Here is a 19,678-nt window from a genome sequence, read left to right on the forward strand (position 1 = left end):
CGGCGTCCGTAAGTGATTTTGGAAGATCATAATCTACTTTAACCCAGTAGTTCTCAACCTTAAACTGGTCGCGTATACCACCTGACATTTTGTATTGTTGCGTACCATCTAATCCCAGTACGATTGGGTGAACCGAGAAATGGGACTGTTTTGGCAAATTGGTGAACTTCTTGCGTTATTATCATCCACTCAATGAACTCCCAAAGTTAAAGAACATTTTACGAAAAGGCCGTTACAGCAACCAGTAAATTGGGATTTTTTCTGGACAAACATTATTTAGGGCTTTATACGCAATGCGAGAAGGGCCAGCAAACTTTACGGATCTGTTGCCTGAAAGCACAAGACCAAACAGTCAGTGGAAGCGGTTACAATACAGAGGTTTTTGAGCAATTGACAAAGATAAATATATGGCAAACAGTTCTCTCAAGCAGAAAAATATAAACGATATAATGTAACGGACTTGCAGCCTTCTCAATGCTTGGCGAATGGAATTACTTTGCTGGTTATATACACACATTAAAACAACCAAGTTAAAATTTACAGAAAAGTCGTTGCCAAAGGAATAGCAAAATATATTGTCTAGGTGAACGGTTCACCATTTGTTTCTCGTAGGACAACAAAACCTTTCTTGTGCCTTTTTCTTTACAAACGCCCGTGTCCTACTTGTGTCGTCACCTTTTGTCTGACAGGATTTAGGTTAGATGTTTTGATGACATGTAGCCTACTTATCCAGTGCGTATTCTACAGTTTGACTGAAATCAAGTCTTTCTCAAACTGTTTTGTGAAGGAGTGCAGAAGTTTACTTATGTCATGTGAAGTCTTTAAGATTGCAGGGTACAAAACGTGAAAAGCTTACAGAGGCCTTTGCTATAAACATGCACAAATGGGAAATTTCTTGTGAATATGATAAAAACCTGAAAAATCACGTTCAAGTCCATGGCAAGGTGAACAGGCACAAATGTGACGTTTGTGAAAAAACGTTTTGTTCTGCATTCAGTCTTAAGAACCACAAAAACACTCACTACCGTGAAAAGAAGTATCGATGCAACGTTTGTGAAAAACTGTTTTACGCCAAAAGTACACTACACTATCACGCGAAAAGAGTTCACAAACCCGGAAAGGTTTGCAGGTGCGATATTTGTGAAAAAGAATTTCGCCACACAGACCAGTTAAAACAGCATCTCCAATCCCACAACGAACCCTACGAATGTGAAAACTGCCATAAAAACTTAAGGTATGTCACCAACTTAAGAAGACACCAAAGAGAAAAACACGACAAAACAGAGAAGCAACTCTATCGTTATGAAATTTGTGAGAAACAATTCCGAAATCCTCGTTTATTGAAAGCACATTTGTTTTTCCACGTGGAAGGAAAACCGTGTAAATGCGATATTTGTGAGAAAGAGTTTAAAAACCACAAAGCTCGTACTATGCATTGTCGTACAGTACACTTCGGATTCGTATACCCAAAGAAAAGCAAACTAGCCTATATAAGTGTGATGTGTGTGAACAAGAGTTTGCATCCGAAAGTAGTGGAAGAAGACACCATCGTGATAAACATACTGACGTGAAACCATTTCAGTGTACTTATTGTGAAAAAACTTTTAGTGTAAACAATGTGTTGCAAATCCACTTGCGGACACACACTGGAGAAAAACCATTCCAGTGCTCCGTTTGTGTGAAGCGATTTGCCAGAAAGTTTACTCTGACGTGTCATATGAAGACTCACGACGGAACCACATCATTGCAAGATATGTGAAAAGCGTTTTAGCCAAAACGCCAGCTTGCGCTACCACATGCAAACTCATTACGAAACACGTCAGTGTAAAGCACGCGGTAAGCAATTTCGCAGTCAGCATTCATGCAAGGTAAAGAAATCCTTTCTGCGTGTTTCTTCTCCATTTAATTTAACTGAGTAACACTGATTATTCGGTTAGGTTTGTTTAATAAACCATTCGGTTCCTAAAGTGCATTTGAATGATGATATATTCAGAGCGTGTAGTTAGAATATGTGTTTTTATCGTCTGCAACCATTTCGCAAATAGCTGGATTTTTTAGCAGCAATAGTACGAGCGGATAAGTAATAGTACGAGCGTCCGAGGCCGTTACGAACGTATTAATGAGACATGTTTCTTCCTATAACCTAAACTTTTGCAAACTGCATACGCCCAGAAAAACTAGGCTACACCCAGCCAAGTTCAACTGGGATGGTGAATGAACAAAACTAACCCAACTGGTACAAGTTCCAAAAGTAATTGTGTTTCAATATACATGGGTACAACACAAATATAGCCTATACAACACATTAACAATACAAATCTTTCTTAAACCGTGTCTTGTAAAGAATTGGAATGAGTTTAACGATAGTTTTATGTGTTGAGTAAATGAACTTTCCTATCGAACAGATAACCGATGTTTGGGACTCCAAACGTTGTTTGTTCCACTTATTCCTGTTTTGTAAAACAAACATACGCCCAATGGCCCTCTCGTTCTTACGTGGACATTATTCTTTCTGTATTCTATTACCAACTCGTTATGCGTTAGCCAGCGATACTTGAAAGCGAAATGTATGGTGGTGCTACATATATAGTTAGCAAGTTCTTGTGGTCAAACGTTATACGTTATATTCTATGGTATTGTTGTTGTGGGTCTAAAATTAGAATAAACAAACTGAAACAACCAAGTTCTGCAGAGTCCAATAGTTCAAGTCGTGACTCATGAACACTCAAAGGCAAAGACGTAAATCATACAGTTTCCAAATGGTCATTAATCGTTTTCGCATGAAATGGTCATTAATCGTTTTCATTTTGTGACTTGATACAATAAAACAAAACTTTCCACTCCATGACCAATTGTGCGCACACTATCTGCAAAAGAACATGAACACATCCCATTTTAAACAAAAATTCCGACATAAGTTGAACTCCCCGCTGGGTCGTAACAACGCTTAACCGATAACTTCTAAACCCAGACAAAAGTACAGGTTTTCAATTACTTGCATATCCAACAAACTTTTGAACAACATACATTGTCATGCATGTGAGATATTATCAGTAGTTCGTTGACCCCTTTTAAAGGCAGCTTTCGAAGATAAAATTTATTCCCGTATTATGTTAGAAAACTAGAATCTTACAAAATCGCTAAAATGTTAAAGTCATAGCAAACTTGTTAAAGACCATGTAGTATCTTTGTAAAGAAAAGAAATGTAAATTCACTGCGATTAAAACTGAAGCAACGTTATCGAACAAATGTTCTTGTATACACACACAGTGCACAAACGAAACTCTAAAAAGCTAACAAAAAGTAACTTAAAAAGTCAACCGGCCGCTGCATTTTTTGAAAGCCCATTGGCTATAAACACAAGACAAAGGCAGTAAACTGCAATTTCGGCGTCCGTAAGTGATTTTGGAAGATCATAATCTACTTTAACCCAGTAGTTCTCAACCTTAAACTGGTCGCGTATACCACCTGACATTTTGTATTGTTGCGTACCATCTAATCCCAGTACGATTGGGTGAACCGAGAAATGGGACTGTTTTGGCAAATTGGTGAACTTCTTGCGTTATTATCATCCACTCAATGAACTCCCAAAGTTAAAGAACATTTTATGAAATAGGCTTGTCAAAAGCGTTCGGCAAAAGTATGTTTCCAGTCATATTTTATTTTCGTTTGATATTCAACCGACCATTCACATACGATTTTAGTGTTCACAAATGATAAACACAATATTATTATACGCGGGCTCTTCAGAGAACTCATGTTAACACCGATATTTTGATGAAAACCTTGAGCCCCCATCAGTAGATGAGCTGATTAATCAGGAAGTCCGGGAAGAAAAATTTTTTTTTTTTCTTGTTTACGATTGAAGAAGCATCTCTTTGTCACACGTTTTGTCGCAATTTTGAGGTTGTCAGGCATGATTTGCTGGTCGTGCATCCTAGGAAGTGGCAATTCATAGTGTCCATCGACAAATTTAACAGAATCCTTCATCATCCGATATGTTCTTCTGTCGAAAATGCAGTACCCAACACGTCCCAATCTTCTCGGTCAGTGGGCAAAAAATCTCCTTCATCGCTCATCAAGATCATGGCGTGAGTTTTTCGATTTAAGTTATTCCTTTTCTGTAGACAGAATACGAATGGGATAAATGTTCGGTCTAACTTACTATATATATATATATATATATATATATATATATATATATATGTATAGAAAGAAAGATCTAAAAGTACTGTCAGTAATTCAAATATTGTTTACCTCAACGACCATTACCTTAGTATTACTGCCAAACAAGTACGTTTTGCGGACCCAGCGCGGTCTGAGTAAACACGTAAGCATGAGAGCTTACCAACACAATGAGTGGTTACCAAGGAAACGAAAGGCCGTTACAGCAACCAGTAAATTGGGATTTTTTCTGGACAAACATTATTTAGGGCGTTATACGCAATGCGAGAAGGGCCAGCAAACTTTACGGATCTGTTGCCAGAAAGCACAAGACCAAACAGTCAGTGGAAGCGGTTACAATACAGAGGTTTTTGAGCAATTGACAAAGATAAATAAATGGCAAACAGTTCTCTCAAGCAGAAAAATATAAACGATATAATGTAACGGACTTGCAGCCTTCTCAATGCTTGGCGAATGGAATTACTTTGCTGGTTATATACACACATTAAAACAACCAAGTTAAAATTTACAGAAAAGTCGTTGCCAAAGGAATAGCAAAATATATTGTCTAGGTGAACGGTTCACCATTTGTTTCTCGTAGGACAACAAAACCTTTCTTGTGCCTTTTTCTTTACGAACGCCCGTGTCCTACTTGTGTCGTCACCTTTTGTCTGACAGGATTTAGGTTAGATGTTTTGATGACATGTAGCCTACTTATCCAGTGCGTATTCTACAGTTTGACTGAAATCAAGTCTTTCTCAAACTGTTTTGTGAAGGAGTGCAGAAGTTTACTTATGTCATGTGAAGTCTTTAAGATTGCAGGGTACAAAACGTGAAAAGCTTACAGAGGCCTTTGCTATAAACATGCACAAATGGGAAATTTCTTGTGAAGATGATAAAAACCTGAAAAATCACGTTCAAGTCCATGGCAAGGTGAACAGGCACAAATGTGACGTTTGTGAAAAAACGTTTTGTTCTGCATTCAGTCTTAAGAACCACAAAAACACTCACTACCGTGAAAAGAAGTATCGATGCAACGTTTGTGAAAAACTGTTTTACGCCAAAAGTACACTACACTATCACGCGAAAAGAGTTCACAAACCCGGAAAGGTTTGCAGGTGCGATATTTGTGAAAAAGAATTTCGCCACACAGACCAGTTAAAACAGCATCTCCAATCCCACAACGAACCCTACGAATGTGAAAACTGCCATAAAACCTTCAGGTATGTCACCAACTTAAGAAGACACCAAAGAGAAAAACACGACAAAACAGAGAAGCAACTCTATCGTTGTGAAATTTGTGAGAAACAATTCCGAAATCCTCGTTTATTGAAAGCACATTTGTTTTTCCACGTGGAAGGAAAACCGTGTAAATGCGATATTTGTGAGAAAGAGTTTAAAAACCTCAAAGTTCGTACTGTGCATTGTCGTACAGTACACTTCGGATTCGTATACCCAAAGAAAAGCAAACTATATAAGTGTGATGTGTGTGAACAAGAGTTTGCATCCGAAAGTAGTGGAAGAAGACACCATCGTGATAAACATACTGACGTGAAACCATTTCAGTGTACTTATTGTGAAAAAACTTTTAGTGTAAACAATGTGTTGCAAATCCACTTGCGGACACACACTGGAGAAAAACCATTCCAGTGCTCCGTTTGTGAGAAGCGATTTGCCAGAAAGTTTACTCTGACGTGTCATATGAAGACTCACGGCGGAACCACATCATTGCAAGATATGTGAAAAGCGTTTTAGCCAAAACGCCAGCTTGCGCTACCACATGCAAACTCATTACGAAACACGTCAGTGTAAAGCACGCGGTAAGCAATTTCGCAGTCAGCATTCATGCAAGGTAAAGAAATCCTTTCTGCGTGTTTCTTCTCCATTTAATTTAACTGAGTAACACTGATTATTCGGTTAGGTTTGTTTAATAAACCATTCGGTTCCTAAAGTGCATTTGAATGATGATATATTCAGAGCGTGTAGTTAGAATATGTGTTTTTATCGTCTGCAACCATTTCGCAAATAGCTGGATTTTTTAGCAGCAATAGTACGAGCGGATAAGTAATAGTGCGAGCGTCCGAGGCCGTTACGAACGTATTAATGAGACATGTTTCTTCCTATAACCTATAAACTTTTGCAAACTGCATACGCCCAGAAAAACTAGGCTACACCCAGCCAAGTTCAACTGGGATGGTGAATGAACAAAACTAACCCAACTGGTACAAGTTCCAAAAGTAATTGTGTTTCAATATACATGGGTACAACACAAATATAGCCTATACAACACATTAACAATACAAATCTTTCTTAAACCGAGCCTTGTAAAGAATTGGAATGAGTTTAACGATAGTTTTATGTGTTGAGTAAATGAACTTTCCTATCGAACAGATAATCGATGTTTGGGACTCCAAACGTTGTTTGTTCCACTCATTTCTGTTTTGTAAAACAAACATACGCCCAATGGCCCTCTCGTTCTTACGTGGACATTATTCTTTCTGTATTCTATTACCAACTCGTTATGCGTTAGCCAGCGATACTTGAAAGCGAAATGTATAGTGGTGCTACATATATAGTTAGCAAGTTCTTGTGGTCAAACGTTATACGTTATATTCTATGGTATTGTTGTTGTGGGTCTAAAATTAGAATAAACAAACTGAAACAACCAAGTTCTGCAGAGTCCAATAGTTCAAGTCGTGACTCATGAACACTCAAAGGCAAAGACGTAAATCATACAGTTTCCAAATGGTCATTAATCGTTTTCGCATGAAATGGTCATAAATCGTTTTCATTTTGTGACTTGATACAATAAAACAAAACTTTCCACTCCATGACCAATTGTGCGCACACTATCTGCAAAAGAACATGAACACATCCCATTTTAAACAAAAATTCCGACATAAGTTGAACTCCCCGCTGGGTCGTAACAACGCTTAACCGATAACTTCTAAACCCAGACAAAAGTACAGGTTTTCAATTACTTGCATATCCAACAAACTTTTGAATAACATACATTGTCATGCATTTTTGTGAGATATTATCAGTAGTTCGTTGACCCCTTTTAAAGGCAGCTTTCGAAGATAAAATTTATTCCCGTATTATGTTAGAAAACTATAATCTTACAAAATCGCTAAAATGTTAAAGTCATAGCAAACTTGTTAAAGACCATGTAGTATCTTTGTAAAGAAAAGAAATGTAAATTCACTGCGATTAAAACTGAAGCAACGTTATCGAACAAATGTTCTTGTATACCCACACAGTGCACAAACGAAACTCTAAAAAGCTAACAAAAAGTAACTTAAAAAGTCAACCGGCCGCTGCATTTTTTGAAAGCCCATTGGCTATAAACACAAGACAAAGGCAGTAAACTGCAATTTCGGCGTCCGTAAGTGATTTTGGAAGATCATAATCTACTTTAACCCAGTAGTTCTCAACCTTAAACTGGTCGCGTATACCACCTGACATTTTGTATTGTTGCGTACCATCTAATCCCAGTACGATTGGGTGAACCGAGAAATGGGACTGTTTTGGCAAATTGGTGAACTTCTTGCGTTATTATCATCCACTCAATGAACTCCCAAAGTTAAAGAACATTTTATGAAATAGGCTTGTCAAAAGCGTTCGGCAAAAGTATGTTTCCAGTCATATTTTATTTTCGTTTGATATTCAACCGACCATTCACATACGATCACACGATTTTAGTGTTCACAAATGATAAACACAATATTATTATACGCGGGCTCTTCAGAGAACTCATGTTAACACCGATACGCAATTTCACATCCTGAGACACTGCTTTTCGCCTTGCATGAATGCTGACAGCGATATCGCGTTCCACATTTTTTGCATTGACGTGGTGCATAATGGGTGTGCGTATGTGCGCGCAAGTTGCTAGCTTGGCAAAACCACTTGTTCTTTTGATGCGTTGTGAGTCTTCATATGACACGTCAAAGTAAACCTTCTGGCGAATCGCTTCTTACAAACGGAGCACTGGAATGGTTTTTCTCCAGTGTGTGTCCGCAAGTGGAGACGCAATACATTGCTTAAAGCAAAAGTTTTGTCACAATAGGTACACTGAAATGGTTTCACGTCAGTGTGTTTGACAAGATGGTGTTTTCTTCTGGTTCTGCTGTTGCTGAACACGCGTTCACACACATCACACTTAAATTCATTTTTTTCGTAGCATTCCTGCTTGTTTCTTGACGAGTATTCAAATCCGAAGTGTACTGTACGACAGTGCGTTGTACGATCTCGTTGGTATTTGAACTGTTTCTCGCATATATCGCATTTGAACCGTTTTCCATCCTCGTGAGAAATCAAATGCTGTTTCAAATAACGAAGTTTTCGCAATTGTTTTTCACAAATTTTGCAGCTATAAAGTTTTTCCTCCACTTTCTCATGTTTCTCTCTTTGGTGTCTTCTTAAGTTGCTGACATACCTGAACGTTTTATTGCAGTTTTTACATTCGTGGGGATCATTGTGAGATTGTAGATGCTGTTTTAACTGATTGCTGTCGCGAAATTCTTTTTCACAAATATCGCATCTAACCTTTCCAGGTATGTGAACTCTTTTCACGTGATTTTGTAGAGTAATTTCTGTGCAAAACAGTTTTTCACAAATTTCGCATCGATACTTCACTTTACGAAAGTGAATTATTTTGTGATTGTTCAGAGAGACTGCAGATGCCAGCTTTTTATCACAAATGTCACACTGAAACCGCATTCCATTGGCGTTTTCACGCTTGTGTTTCTTCAACATATTATCAGAACCAAACATTTTATCACACAAATAACATCTATTTATAATCACACTGTTATTGGTTTAAACGTGAATTTTCACACATTTAACATCTTTCAAACTTTTATGACAAATTTTGCCGTTGTGTATGCTTACAAACGGCGGTGTCTAAACATGTAGCCTACTTTCTCTAAACTGCAAGTTCGAAGACCTTCTACTTACACACTGTGGTATAGAAACTGCAGGCAAACTGTACGGCCAATTGTCACAGAGAAAGCTCTCTATCCTGTTTTTTAAAACAGATACCAGCGCATAATCCCAGAAGGACCTTCTAATTTTCACTGGTTTATATAACCCCTCGAGCGCATGTCCTAGTGTTTTATAACAGGGGTGTGAGACATGCGGACCGCGGACCGTATCTGTGCGGCCTACGAAGTAACCTTTAGAAGTTAAAAAGTGTTTTACTCAGGCGAAACACCCTGTCAGACCAGTGAGTTTACATTATACAATCATTCTCTATAAGTGGGATATGCAACGTTTTAATAGGATAACTAAAAGAACCCGTCTTTAGAATCAGACATTGCGATTGTTGCGTCATTGCATGCCATTGTTTTCACACACAGCAATAAAGCACGGTTGTTCCTTTCACTCTGCTACACTGTATAGGTATCTGTTTGTTATTTGTTACAATATTGTATATTTTTGAAATAGTTAATGTCATAATTTTTTGCTTTTTATGGCATTAACTTTTTTACTTTTTAATCATGTCATTTTGTTGATGTCATGTTACACTGTAACAAATGTTTCGATATTGCGGCCCTGGACTAATTTAAAAGTTCGTTCTTGGCCCTCAAAGTTGTTTGAGTTTGACACCCCTGTTTTATAAGGTTTGCACGATTGGATTAGATGCCATTACAACAGCTGCGACCGATTTACCTCGAGCTTGGAGAGTAATAGCAGGACTCTCGGGGGTCTCGATGCAAGCTGACAATCGGTGGATTCGATCACTTTGTTCGCTACTCAGTAAGAATATGTTGTCTCCGATGTGGCATGTCTGGACTAAATTGTGGTTGGCTTGTTTTGGCACGACTTTTCAAAACAATAAAATGTCGTTTCGTGGTATTCACAGTCTTGTACGCATTCGGCCTTGTCGTCGAATATTGGGACAAATTGAGTATACCGTCACAAACCAAAACAACGTTTATCACGCTGAAGCTTTGAATGAACGTTTTTATTGCTGAACATATTTTTTAAGGCCGGTCTGCGATAAAAAAAGTTTTCAACGGTCAGCTTTATAAATGAGGTAAAACCGATTCCCCACATAAAACCAAAATACGACACCGTTACAAACCTGCATAGTACAGTAAAGTATAACATACTTCAAACTTCACAACGAAAGCGTTACAGAGCATTTAGTTGCAACTAGCATTAGACAGTTATTTTCATCTTGCATAAGTGCTGACAGCGATATTGCGTTCCACATCTTTTTACATTGACAGTGCATAATGCTGAGTTCGCGTGTGGGTGCGCAAGTTACTAGATTGGCTAAACCACTTGTCACATATCTTGCAATGATGTTCTTTTAATCCGTTGTGAGTCTTCATATGACACGTTAAAGTAAACTTTCTGGCGAATCGCTTCTCACAGACGGAGCACTGGTATGGTTTTTCTCCAGTGTGTGTTCGCAAGTGTTGACGCAATACATTGCTTAAAGCAAAAGTTTTGTCACAATAAGTACACTGAAATGGTTTCACGTCGGTGTGTTTGGCAAGATGGTGTTTTCTTCTGCTTCTACTGTTGCTGAACACATGTTCACACACATCACACTTAAATTCTTTTTTTCCGCAGCATTCTTGCTTGTTTTTTGTCGAGTATTCAAATCCGAAGTGTACTGTACGACAGTGCGTTGTACGATCCCGTTGGTATTTGAACTGTTTCTCACATATATCGCACTTAAACCGTTTTCCATCCTCGTGAGAAATCATGTGCTGTTTTAAATAACGAGGTTTTCGGAATTGTTTCTCACAAATTTTGCAGCAATAAAGTTTTTCCTCCATTTTCTCATGTTTCTCTTTCTGGTGTCTTCTTAAGTTGCTGGCATACCTGAACGTTTTATTGCAGTTTTTACATTGAAAGGGGTCATTGTGGGATTGTAGATGCTGTTTTAACTGATTGCTGTCGCGAAATTCTTTTTCACAAATATCGCACCTACAAACCTTTCCAGGTATGTGAGCTTTTTTCACGTGATTTTGTAGAGTAATTTCTGTGCAAAACAGTTTTTCACAAACTTTGCATCGGTAGTTTTTTTGAAAGTGAATTCTTTTGTGATTCTTCAGATAGATTGCGGATGCCAGCTTTTTATCACAAGTGTCACACTGAACCCACTTTTCTTCAGCATGAACTAGCTTGTGTTTCTTCAACAGACCATCAGAACGAAACGTTTCATTGCACACATTACATCTGTGTCTATTCATCTTGTCATGGATTTTGACGTGAATTTTCAGGCTTTCAACATCTTTAAAACTTCCACGACAAGTTTCGCACTCCTGCATGCTTATAAAACAGCGGTATCTAAACTTCTGACTTTCTCTAAACTAAGGTTTAAAAACCTTCTACCTAAATACTGCAGGACAAAATCTGCAGACAGACTATACGGCCGCTGGTATGAATTGAAAATTGTTGGTGCCGTCTTAAGATTTCGTCTTGGCGAATAAAATCCTTAAACAAAGCTTTTCCTTACTTCTTTTTATGAAAGCGGCGAATCTCAGGATGACCTTTTATAATGTTGCTGGTTTATATCTCCCCGTGAGCGCATTTTCCCAGTGTTTTTTTTAATTAGCACAATCGCTTTGAAAACCATTACAACAGCTGCGACCGATTTGTCTCCAGAATAAAGAAGTAGTCTTTGCACGATTCTAAATGCGAGTTGTCTATTAGTGTTAGTTGCCTTAAGTTCTGATGACAGTGTTGACAATTTGACGTGATGAAGGTTCTTGTGAGAACCGGACCTAACCAATCAAGAGAATGTAAGGGAATCTAGTAGGAAACACAGTGGGAAACAAAATGACATTAAAGAAGCCTTCACAGTTTGACACCCCCGCGGGTGCTTTTGCATCATTGGCATTTCAAACCTAAAAATAGGTAAGGTATATAATAGGGTTTTTATGTGAACAGACAAAGTACATTTTCTAAACTTGAAAACGCCAGTTTGGTATCAGTTTCAAGCATTGGCAACCCAACAAACCTTGTAGATTATGAAACTGCATGATTTCTCATGACAGCTAATATATCACAGAGGAAATGCTTCAAAGAAAACCAACAGAAATACCGCAGGCAACACAAATACTGTGATCTAATGTCCTATGTTCTGATTTTAACTTCAAAATATTTGACTTATATAGCGTCCAGGTCACGATATTATAAATTGGGAACGTAGTTTTGAACTGTAATTATCTTTTAGTTGATAAAATATCTCTATGTACCTGGAATAACAGTTTTCAGTTGAGGGAAACTCCCGCAAGGTTGTTTTTCACATCGAAGTGCGAAGTGAAATTGAAATCGCCGTTGGGTGTGAAAAGTTTTTAGGCCGTTTTTGTCGAAGAAGTATCAACTTGTACGTGTTTTGATATTGAGTATTTGACCAGCCTTTAGTCAGTGCTGCTGCTTAGGATGTGAGTATTTGATTCAATAGTTCAGTAATATCCGTGCTATTGTTATCTTTTTGTTTTTCTATGTTTATGTTTTGTGTTGGAACTTGGAAAGTTTATGCCATATTTTTTTAACAAAGTAGACTTTTATTGTTGTTTTTAAAATGCTGTCAAGGCTATTTCTAGAACAGTCAACGTTGTTTATCGCATGTCCTTTTACAGTGGTGAATACAAAGCTGCTAGACATTTATATCAATGAATTACAACATGTTCTTGATATAACACCTATTACGTCAATACCTTCTGTGTTCATGGTTTCTAAATCTGTGTGTCATAACTTAGCAAAGAGTGTCTTACAGCACTTGTCCAAGAAAAATGTACTTCAACAAAATTGTGAGGTAACATTTGAAGTGAATCCAAATAATGTGACCAATAGCAACTGTAATTTATTACTTGATGCTGGAATTAATAGAATTTCAACGATTCCTATTCTGTTTGGTTCTAACAAGCAAGACAATCTAAGACTGTTGCACAAAGTTGAAAACATTTGCCGTAATTTTGAGAGAACAGCAGTTGATGTTGCATATAGAAATAACAGTAAATTAACTTTACGTTTGCAAGAAAACATAAAAACCTTATCTGATATTGGTGTGCAACATATCACACTTGATGAAGACTGTTGTGATTTCACTGTGAAATCTGGTAATTTTAACACTTATAATGCAATCAGAAATAAATTGGAAGAAAACAAGTATGTACAATATGAACTGTGCAACTTTGCAAAATATGAAGCTGCTTGCTGTCATCACAATCTAAGTTTGTGGCAAGGCAAGCAGTTTATAGGGATCGGTCCAGGTTCGAAAGGAAGATTGTGTCTTGATGAATCAAATGCATTTGCAAGATGGAAAACAAGTTCCATATCAAACCCAAGAAAATGGACGGAATCAAATCACAAACCAACCATGAAATTCAACAAGTTATCATTTCTTGAAATTTTGGAAGAGCTTCTGTTTTTGGGACTACGCACTACCAGTGGTGTTAGTAACGATTCTTGGCTGCTTGCCACCAATGGTGAATCTTTACAACAAACATTTGCAGATTATGATGAAGTTCAGCTTCTTATAAACGAGGGCGTTTTAAAGTTTCAATACAATCGGATGTTTCTTCCAAAGAAATATATAACTTTGCAAACAATCACATTAACATGTTTGTTTAATGCACTTAAAGAGCGATATAGCTAATCTTTTATGACTCTTTTTCAGAACTTTTTACATAATAATATTAGTTTAATCATGGCACTTACAGCTATTGCAAGGATTTTGTTTTGTGCTGTGGGTATTGGTTTATCAATTTATGCATTTTTTGTTGAAACAACAAAGGAACATGACATTCACTACAAGGCATTGTGTGATCTCAGTGAAAGTGTAAGCTGTTCTGCTGTTTTTACATCAGAGTAAGTACACTATCATATTTCCTAACAATTTTACTGCTGCTTATTATGGGGATTTGTTGATTGCATGGCAAACATGTCATTTTGCACAGGTAGATGAAACTTGATAGAAAAACTAGGATACAAAGTGACGTTTAAAATCAAATTATCAATACAAATTTAACAAATTTCTAAAAATGGAAAATAAAAACAGCATTTTGCAGAAAAACAATGATTTATCTTTTTAAGCCAACCAATGCAATAGTTACACCAAGATTTGTGCAAGTTTTTAGATTTTTTAGGCTTGCTTTGCATCTTATTTATTAAGAGTGTTACTTGATAAACTTTGCATTTATAACTTTGCTTTGAACAAATCATGCAGTTTTTTAACTTTTCAGGTATGGAAGAGGTTTTGGCATTGTCCAGCATATTTTTGGCAAAGATCATTTTCTAAACATGCCAAACAGCATATTTGGAATAACCTTTTTCATTGTACAGCTAGCAGGTAATTGTCACCCCTTTATAGTAAACTATACTCACCAAAAATAATAAACAAAATCTGAATTTTTCTTCAGGTCTTAACCACAGCAACAAATTTCTGTTGGATGTATTGTTTTGGATGACAGCAATGGGAATTGTAATGTGCTTTTATCTGGCATACATTCTTGCATTTATTCTCCATGACTTTTGTGTTATCTGTGTATCCACATATGGAATGTCGTTTGGATTGCACTATTTAAATTATGCTGCAAGAAAGGCCTACGACCTTCAAAGCAAGAAACGGAAGTGATGAGATAAATTTGTTGACCTTAACATCAGACAAAATTTCTGTAATCTAATCCAGGGTAAAACGATTTCTATTGATTGACTTTATATTGCATTGAATGTGATCACATATTTGTTATTTTGTGCACTATTACATGTTTCTGTCTAAAAAAAATATTGGTTGCAATATTTTGTTTGGTAATTTACCGGCAGCATAAGTATGAGTGCAAACAAGTAACAGACAAGCTAATGTGCACTTGTTTCCAATTACTAATGTTTCATGCTCACTACGGATTTGCCTGTCACATTGAAGGTGTGTTAATTATTTGGTTGGGAAGACAACCTATGTTTTTTTGATTTTGAAACACAACTGGTAGAGGCTGGGTTTGAACACACAACCTTGTGAACACATGGCTGTGATGTCAACCACTCGTTAAATATTTATCAATCATGCTTGACACAAACATATGGGTCTGTCTGTTCGTAGTTAAAGTTTTCGAAACTGTGTGTGCCAAAATCTGCCATACATTTTACTGTTTGCTGAGAAAAAATTTAAACTACAGTACTTTAAAATCTTATCACAACTGTTTACACTGATTTAACTGTTTTTAGATTTATCTTTCTTTATAATGAACTAGCGAAGGTACTTAAACAATATGTTGTCAATAAAATTGCAATATTTCGTGTTTGTGTGTGCCAGTAACTGTCGCAAATCTTGTACTTATTTTCTTGTAAACATTTTTAAATTGAACTGAATTTAAACTGTGAACATAATAAAGTATCAATCCTGAAAGTATTGTGATTTGTAACTATTTGTCAAACGACCAAGCGTGTACTTCCATTTTCAATCTTGCTTGTCATCAATTCCACCCCGTGTACAGAGAAGACTCTGCAAGACATTTTATGGAGTACCCCTGACGTTATGATGTTCATATTGATGAATATTAATTTCAACATACGCGTAATAATAACTGAAAAATATTTTGTGTGTGAAAGTTTGTGCGCTGAAACGCTGTGAAAGCGTAGAATATTGTGTCAAAATTTCAGTACCGTATCTTTTTTAGTTTTAGCGCAATAGCGATTGCTCTCTCTGGTGTGGACAGAGTCAATAATTTGCTGTCGTTGCACTGGACAAATCGAGCTGCCTGAGTTTTTGCAATACTGCTGAATTGTTAATTGGCTGTGTGAGTCGACTTTCAAATTTTGTTTAAACCAGCAGTAAAATTTGTATGCGTTTTTTATGAAGTTATTTGGTCTCGCGATCCACCCGCGATAACATTGCTTAGTTGATTTCAATACCTTAAAAAATGTCAGTGATATTTCATACTGGGCGTCTAATGGGATGTAGCGACCACAGTTCTTGACAAACCAATTTGCTGTATATTTTAAAACTCATTTGAACATAATATTGAAGCCCAGCGATTTCAAAAGGCAATTGGCGCCATACATGTTATGATACTCCAAGCTTGGGAGTTTTTGCTTTCGAAATTACTTGCATCGGCCTGAAAAATTCCGACATGGGTATGGCGATACATCAGGTTAAACTAGATCAGCGGTTCCCAAGTTGCGGTGACCCCACGCATAGGCGCCGAGTTTTACAAAAATACAACTTAGCGGACGTAAATCATGACGTCACTAATGCGTGTAACCAAACGGGCTCCAACTCAAAGCCCAATATACCTTTAATAAAAAGCAAAGTTTGTCAAATTTAAAACAAAATTGAAAGTAACATTGATTTGGAACACTTCGCTTTAACGTTTCTGTTGGTTTAGCAACGTTTAGAAAATGTTTCGTCAAGTCGTTGCTTTTGTATCACCCAAAGTGACTATTTATTACAGAACAATCGCATAGTACACCATAATGGCCAATCATTCACTGCCACAATTGTGTGTTTGACATCATAAACACGTAAGACACCAACCAAACTGGTTGCTGTTTCGGTACGTTTTGTTGCCTTATCGTCAGCACGCTTGTTTAAAGCAAAACTGTTCTCAAATTAGTTCAGATTTTACGATGTTTCGTAAGGTACCGATACAAACAAACTCAAATATCCTCGGTGGCCGGCACCGTGCTTTATGAACCCAAGGTGGCGGCGCCACCCCACCACACCGCCCATTCGGCGCCTATGACCCCACGGATAAAATTAGTAGGCTATATATTAAAATAATTCTAAATATCGCAAACTTTATTTCTTACTATGCTTTTTTTAATACTTGTCTTTCGATGCATCATTGACAGCCTGAAATTTTACAAATTCAATTTCGTTCACTGTTAAGTTATAATTGGAGGATAGTGATATTATCGCGAGAATACAAAACAAGTTGGCAGGTTCTGACTTAATGGTCATGATTATGTAAATGCAGTAATATTACGTAATACAAGGCAATAATCAGCATTTTGTGAAAACAATTAAGTCTTCGAAAATCAAAGATCCACCCCAGCTGCATGTAGTTACTAATTTACATACTTTAACAAACAATCGCGGGAAAAAAATTTGTGCTCAGTTCTTTTGTTAAATTAGTCTATGGCCTAAAATGAGTTGGGAGCCATTCCCTTAGGCGACCCCAGGCAAATTGTCAGGCGACCCCAGTTGGGGTCGCGACCCACAGGTTGGGAACCGCTGAACTAGATGGAGCGATGCCGATAAAGTTTGTTCATGAAAATACACTAGCATCATTGCCGGATTATAGAGTCTGCTGGCCTGTAGGCACATTTTATAAGTGACCCGAAAATCAGGGTTGCCAACAAAAAAAAATTAATTATCAGTGTTGCCAAATTGTCACAAAGATCGTTGTTGCCACTATAACACAGGGTACCGTGCAAAAACTTGGTCATATGCCCAACTTGATCACAACTTTGCGCGTTTTTTCGATTGAAAACGCGTTAACTAGTTTTTGGAGGTCAATCTTACGGAGTAGATCGCTTTCAATACAAAAGTGCCATTGTACCAAGACGTTGTTGACACATTGTTGATCGTTTAACGTCTTAATTCGTTTTAGTTGTGAAAACGAGCGTTCTCCCGAGCAAGGAAGTGGCAACAAGTTTCAATTCGTTGTTTTTTAACGATTTTTGCAACCTTTAATTCATCTGGAAAAACAGAGCTATTAAAATAAATACTTATTAGTTTAGAAAATAATTATTTTAAAAACATGACTAAATTTCTACTGATGTTACTTTTTGACTGGCCTGTAGGCACGTGCTTACTTTGCCTAATTAATCCAGCACTGACTAGCATGAAACAGGATAAGAAACCATCTTTGAGAGATCAATGCAGGATCTCTAAACAAACTGACATCTTAGCTACTTGCATCTATTATGTTACAACTGTTATAAAAGTTAAAGCATATCAGCTCTACAGCACAGGATAAGCATTACAAAGTAAGTATTATGCCGGTAAGCCAAAAGATCACAAGAAAGACCACATGTGAGACTTTTTTGCAGCAACATGCAGCAGCGCCTGTAGTTGAAGAGTTTGTTGTAGTTGACGAGTTCGATGTAATCAAAATGCTCGATGTAATTGAAGGTTTCGTTGTAATTGATTCAGGCGGTGCAGTCGAATGAGTCGAAGTATTTTCTGCAGTCGAGTGAATCGACGTAGTGGTTAGAGCTGCATGTGTCTCTGTTTTACCGCTAGTAGAAGTTCGACTTCCTTGTCCGTAACACAATGCGACGGCCCCCAACACTACCAAAAATAAGTGACTTGATTATGTTAGGAAATTTTGACCTGTATCTACAACGAAGTCGTCAAATGTCGCTGGCATTTTGTTTATAGTCTAAAAATAGACTTTAGATAAAAAAGGGCCTACTCTGCAAATCTTTCTGGTACTTTCATGGCCAAAAAGAACATTATAAAACGACGGTTTCGTCCAACATTTACCACTGTCCTTGGGCCACTTAATTAAAAAAAATATCCGAGTGTCTAACATTACAAAATTATACTAGACCATAACACAAAACGTTTATCAGAGCCAGATTGCATAAAAAATAAACAATCTTACCTATTGTGAAACAAAACAACTTCATATTTTTTGATAAACGGTGCCGGCTTCTTTGCTACACACTACAACAGAAATGGCAAGAGACGAGCAACAGATCACGTTTAAAACCTGTGGGGGCCTTGTCAAAATAACCAGGCTACTGAAGGGCGTCTCCCAAAACCAAAATCTTTAGAGATGTCAACTTGAAACTTTCCAGGCTTGAATAATATGTTGGGAATAACATGTCCATATTCAAATCACCTTTCTGCAAAACAAAATTTCCGGCATTTTTCTCTGGTTTGTGATATCCTAACGATGCTCGTGTTATCTTAAATCCATAGAGGAACATATGCTATTTGTCAGCAAGCGAAAACCGCGACATAAGTAAGGATTTTACCTTGACAGTGGGCCATGTGTATGTGTGTGTTGTAGTGTAAGTGAAACTAACAGTTCTGTTTTAAAACAGGAACATTTATCCATGACATGGGCGCCGGCGGAACATTTTACAAGTGAGGGCAAATTTTCAAACGTACTTACATGGGTGGATTCCGATATCAAGTAATTATGTACATATAGGCATAAATTTATTACAGTACAATAAAACACTTTACGACATGTTCTTAGCTGGTGATGACATTTTGATGTTCCACAAGCAGTTATTGATATTTTGTGTTAAACTGGAAATTGGCCATTGCATATAATTTGTTGAATATTCAGTACAAAAAAAGCTTATCAAAGGTATTGGCGATTTGTCGTTATCTCTCCTTAAAATTTAATAATTTTAATAATTATGCATTAAAAGAATATATTTCAAGCCAACATGCTTGTTGTGGATGCTTTCCTTATTTAACTATGAACTGGTCCACGATATTTAATGGGACTTGTGGTCTAAGGCCTGAAACGAGTTGAAAAGTGAAAACCACTACTCTGCGATGAGAAAAATCCCCACGTGGCCACAC

General features: G+C 37.2%; 4 protein-coding genes and 1 pseudogene across 4 annotated transcripts; 4 read left to right on the forward strand and 1 right to left on the reverse strand.

Annotated features, from left to right (window-relative positions):
- Positions 1-664: 664 nt before the first annotated feature.
- Positions 665-2,397, forward strand: LOC145213501 (zinc finger protein 711-like; annotated as a pseudogene).
- A 2,188-nt stretch (positions 2,398-4,585) lies between these two features.
- Positions 4,586-6,296, forward strand: LOC145213502 (uncharacterized). Its single transcript, XM_080081800.1, has one exon. The coding sequence runs from the start codon at positions 5,029-5,031 to the stop codon at positions 5,905-5,907; it is 879 nt and encodes a 292-aa protein (XP_079937926.1). The 5' UTR covers positions 4,586-5,028; the 3' UTR covers positions 5,908-6,296.
- A 1,499-nt stretch (positions 6,297-7,795) lies between these two features.
- On the reverse strand, positions 7,796-11,453 carry LOC145212970 (uncharacterized). Its single transcript, XM_080081216.1, has 2 exons — positions 10,393-11,453; positions 7,796-8,986 (listed from the first exon to the last, which is right to left on the reverse strand). Exons 1-2 carry the CDS (start codon positions 11,451-11,453, stop codon positions 8,056-8,058), a joined length of 1,992 nt encoding a protein of 663 aa, XP_079937342.1. The 3' UTR covers positions 7,796-8,055.
- A 406-nt stretch (positions 11,454-11,859) lies between these two features.
- Positions 11,860-13,812, forward strand: LOC145213500 (radical S-adenosyl methionine domain-containing protein 1, mitochondrial-like). The gene has a single exon (XM_080081799.1). It carries the CDS (start codon positions 12,713-12,715, stop codon positions 13,787-13,789), a length of 1,077 nt encoding a protein of 358 aa, XP_079937925.1. The 5' UTR covers positions 11,860-12,712; the 3' UTR covers positions 13,790-13,812.
- LOC145213503 (vitamin K epoxide reductase complex subunit 1-like protein 1) lies at positions 13,796-15,535 on the forward strand. The gene is made up of 3 exons (XM_080081802.1): positions 13,796-14,001; positions 14,376-14,482; positions 14,553-15,535. Exons 1-3 carry the CDS (start codon positions 13,796-13,798, stop codon positions 14,765-14,767), a joined length of 528 nt encoding a protein of 175 aa, XP_079937928.1. The 3' UTR covers positions 14,768-15,535.
- The last annotated feature ends 4,143 nt before the right edge of the window (positions 15,536-19,678 follow it).

The sequence above is a fragment of the Phallusia mammillata genome, chromosome 2 (assembly GCF_965637545.1).
Source record: "Phallusia mammillata chromosome 2, kaPhaMamm4.hap1.1, whole genome shotgun sequence".
Classification (NCBI taxonomy): Eukaryota; Metazoa; Chordata; class Ascidiacea; order Phlebobranchia; family Ascidiidae; genus Phallusia; species Phallusia mammillata.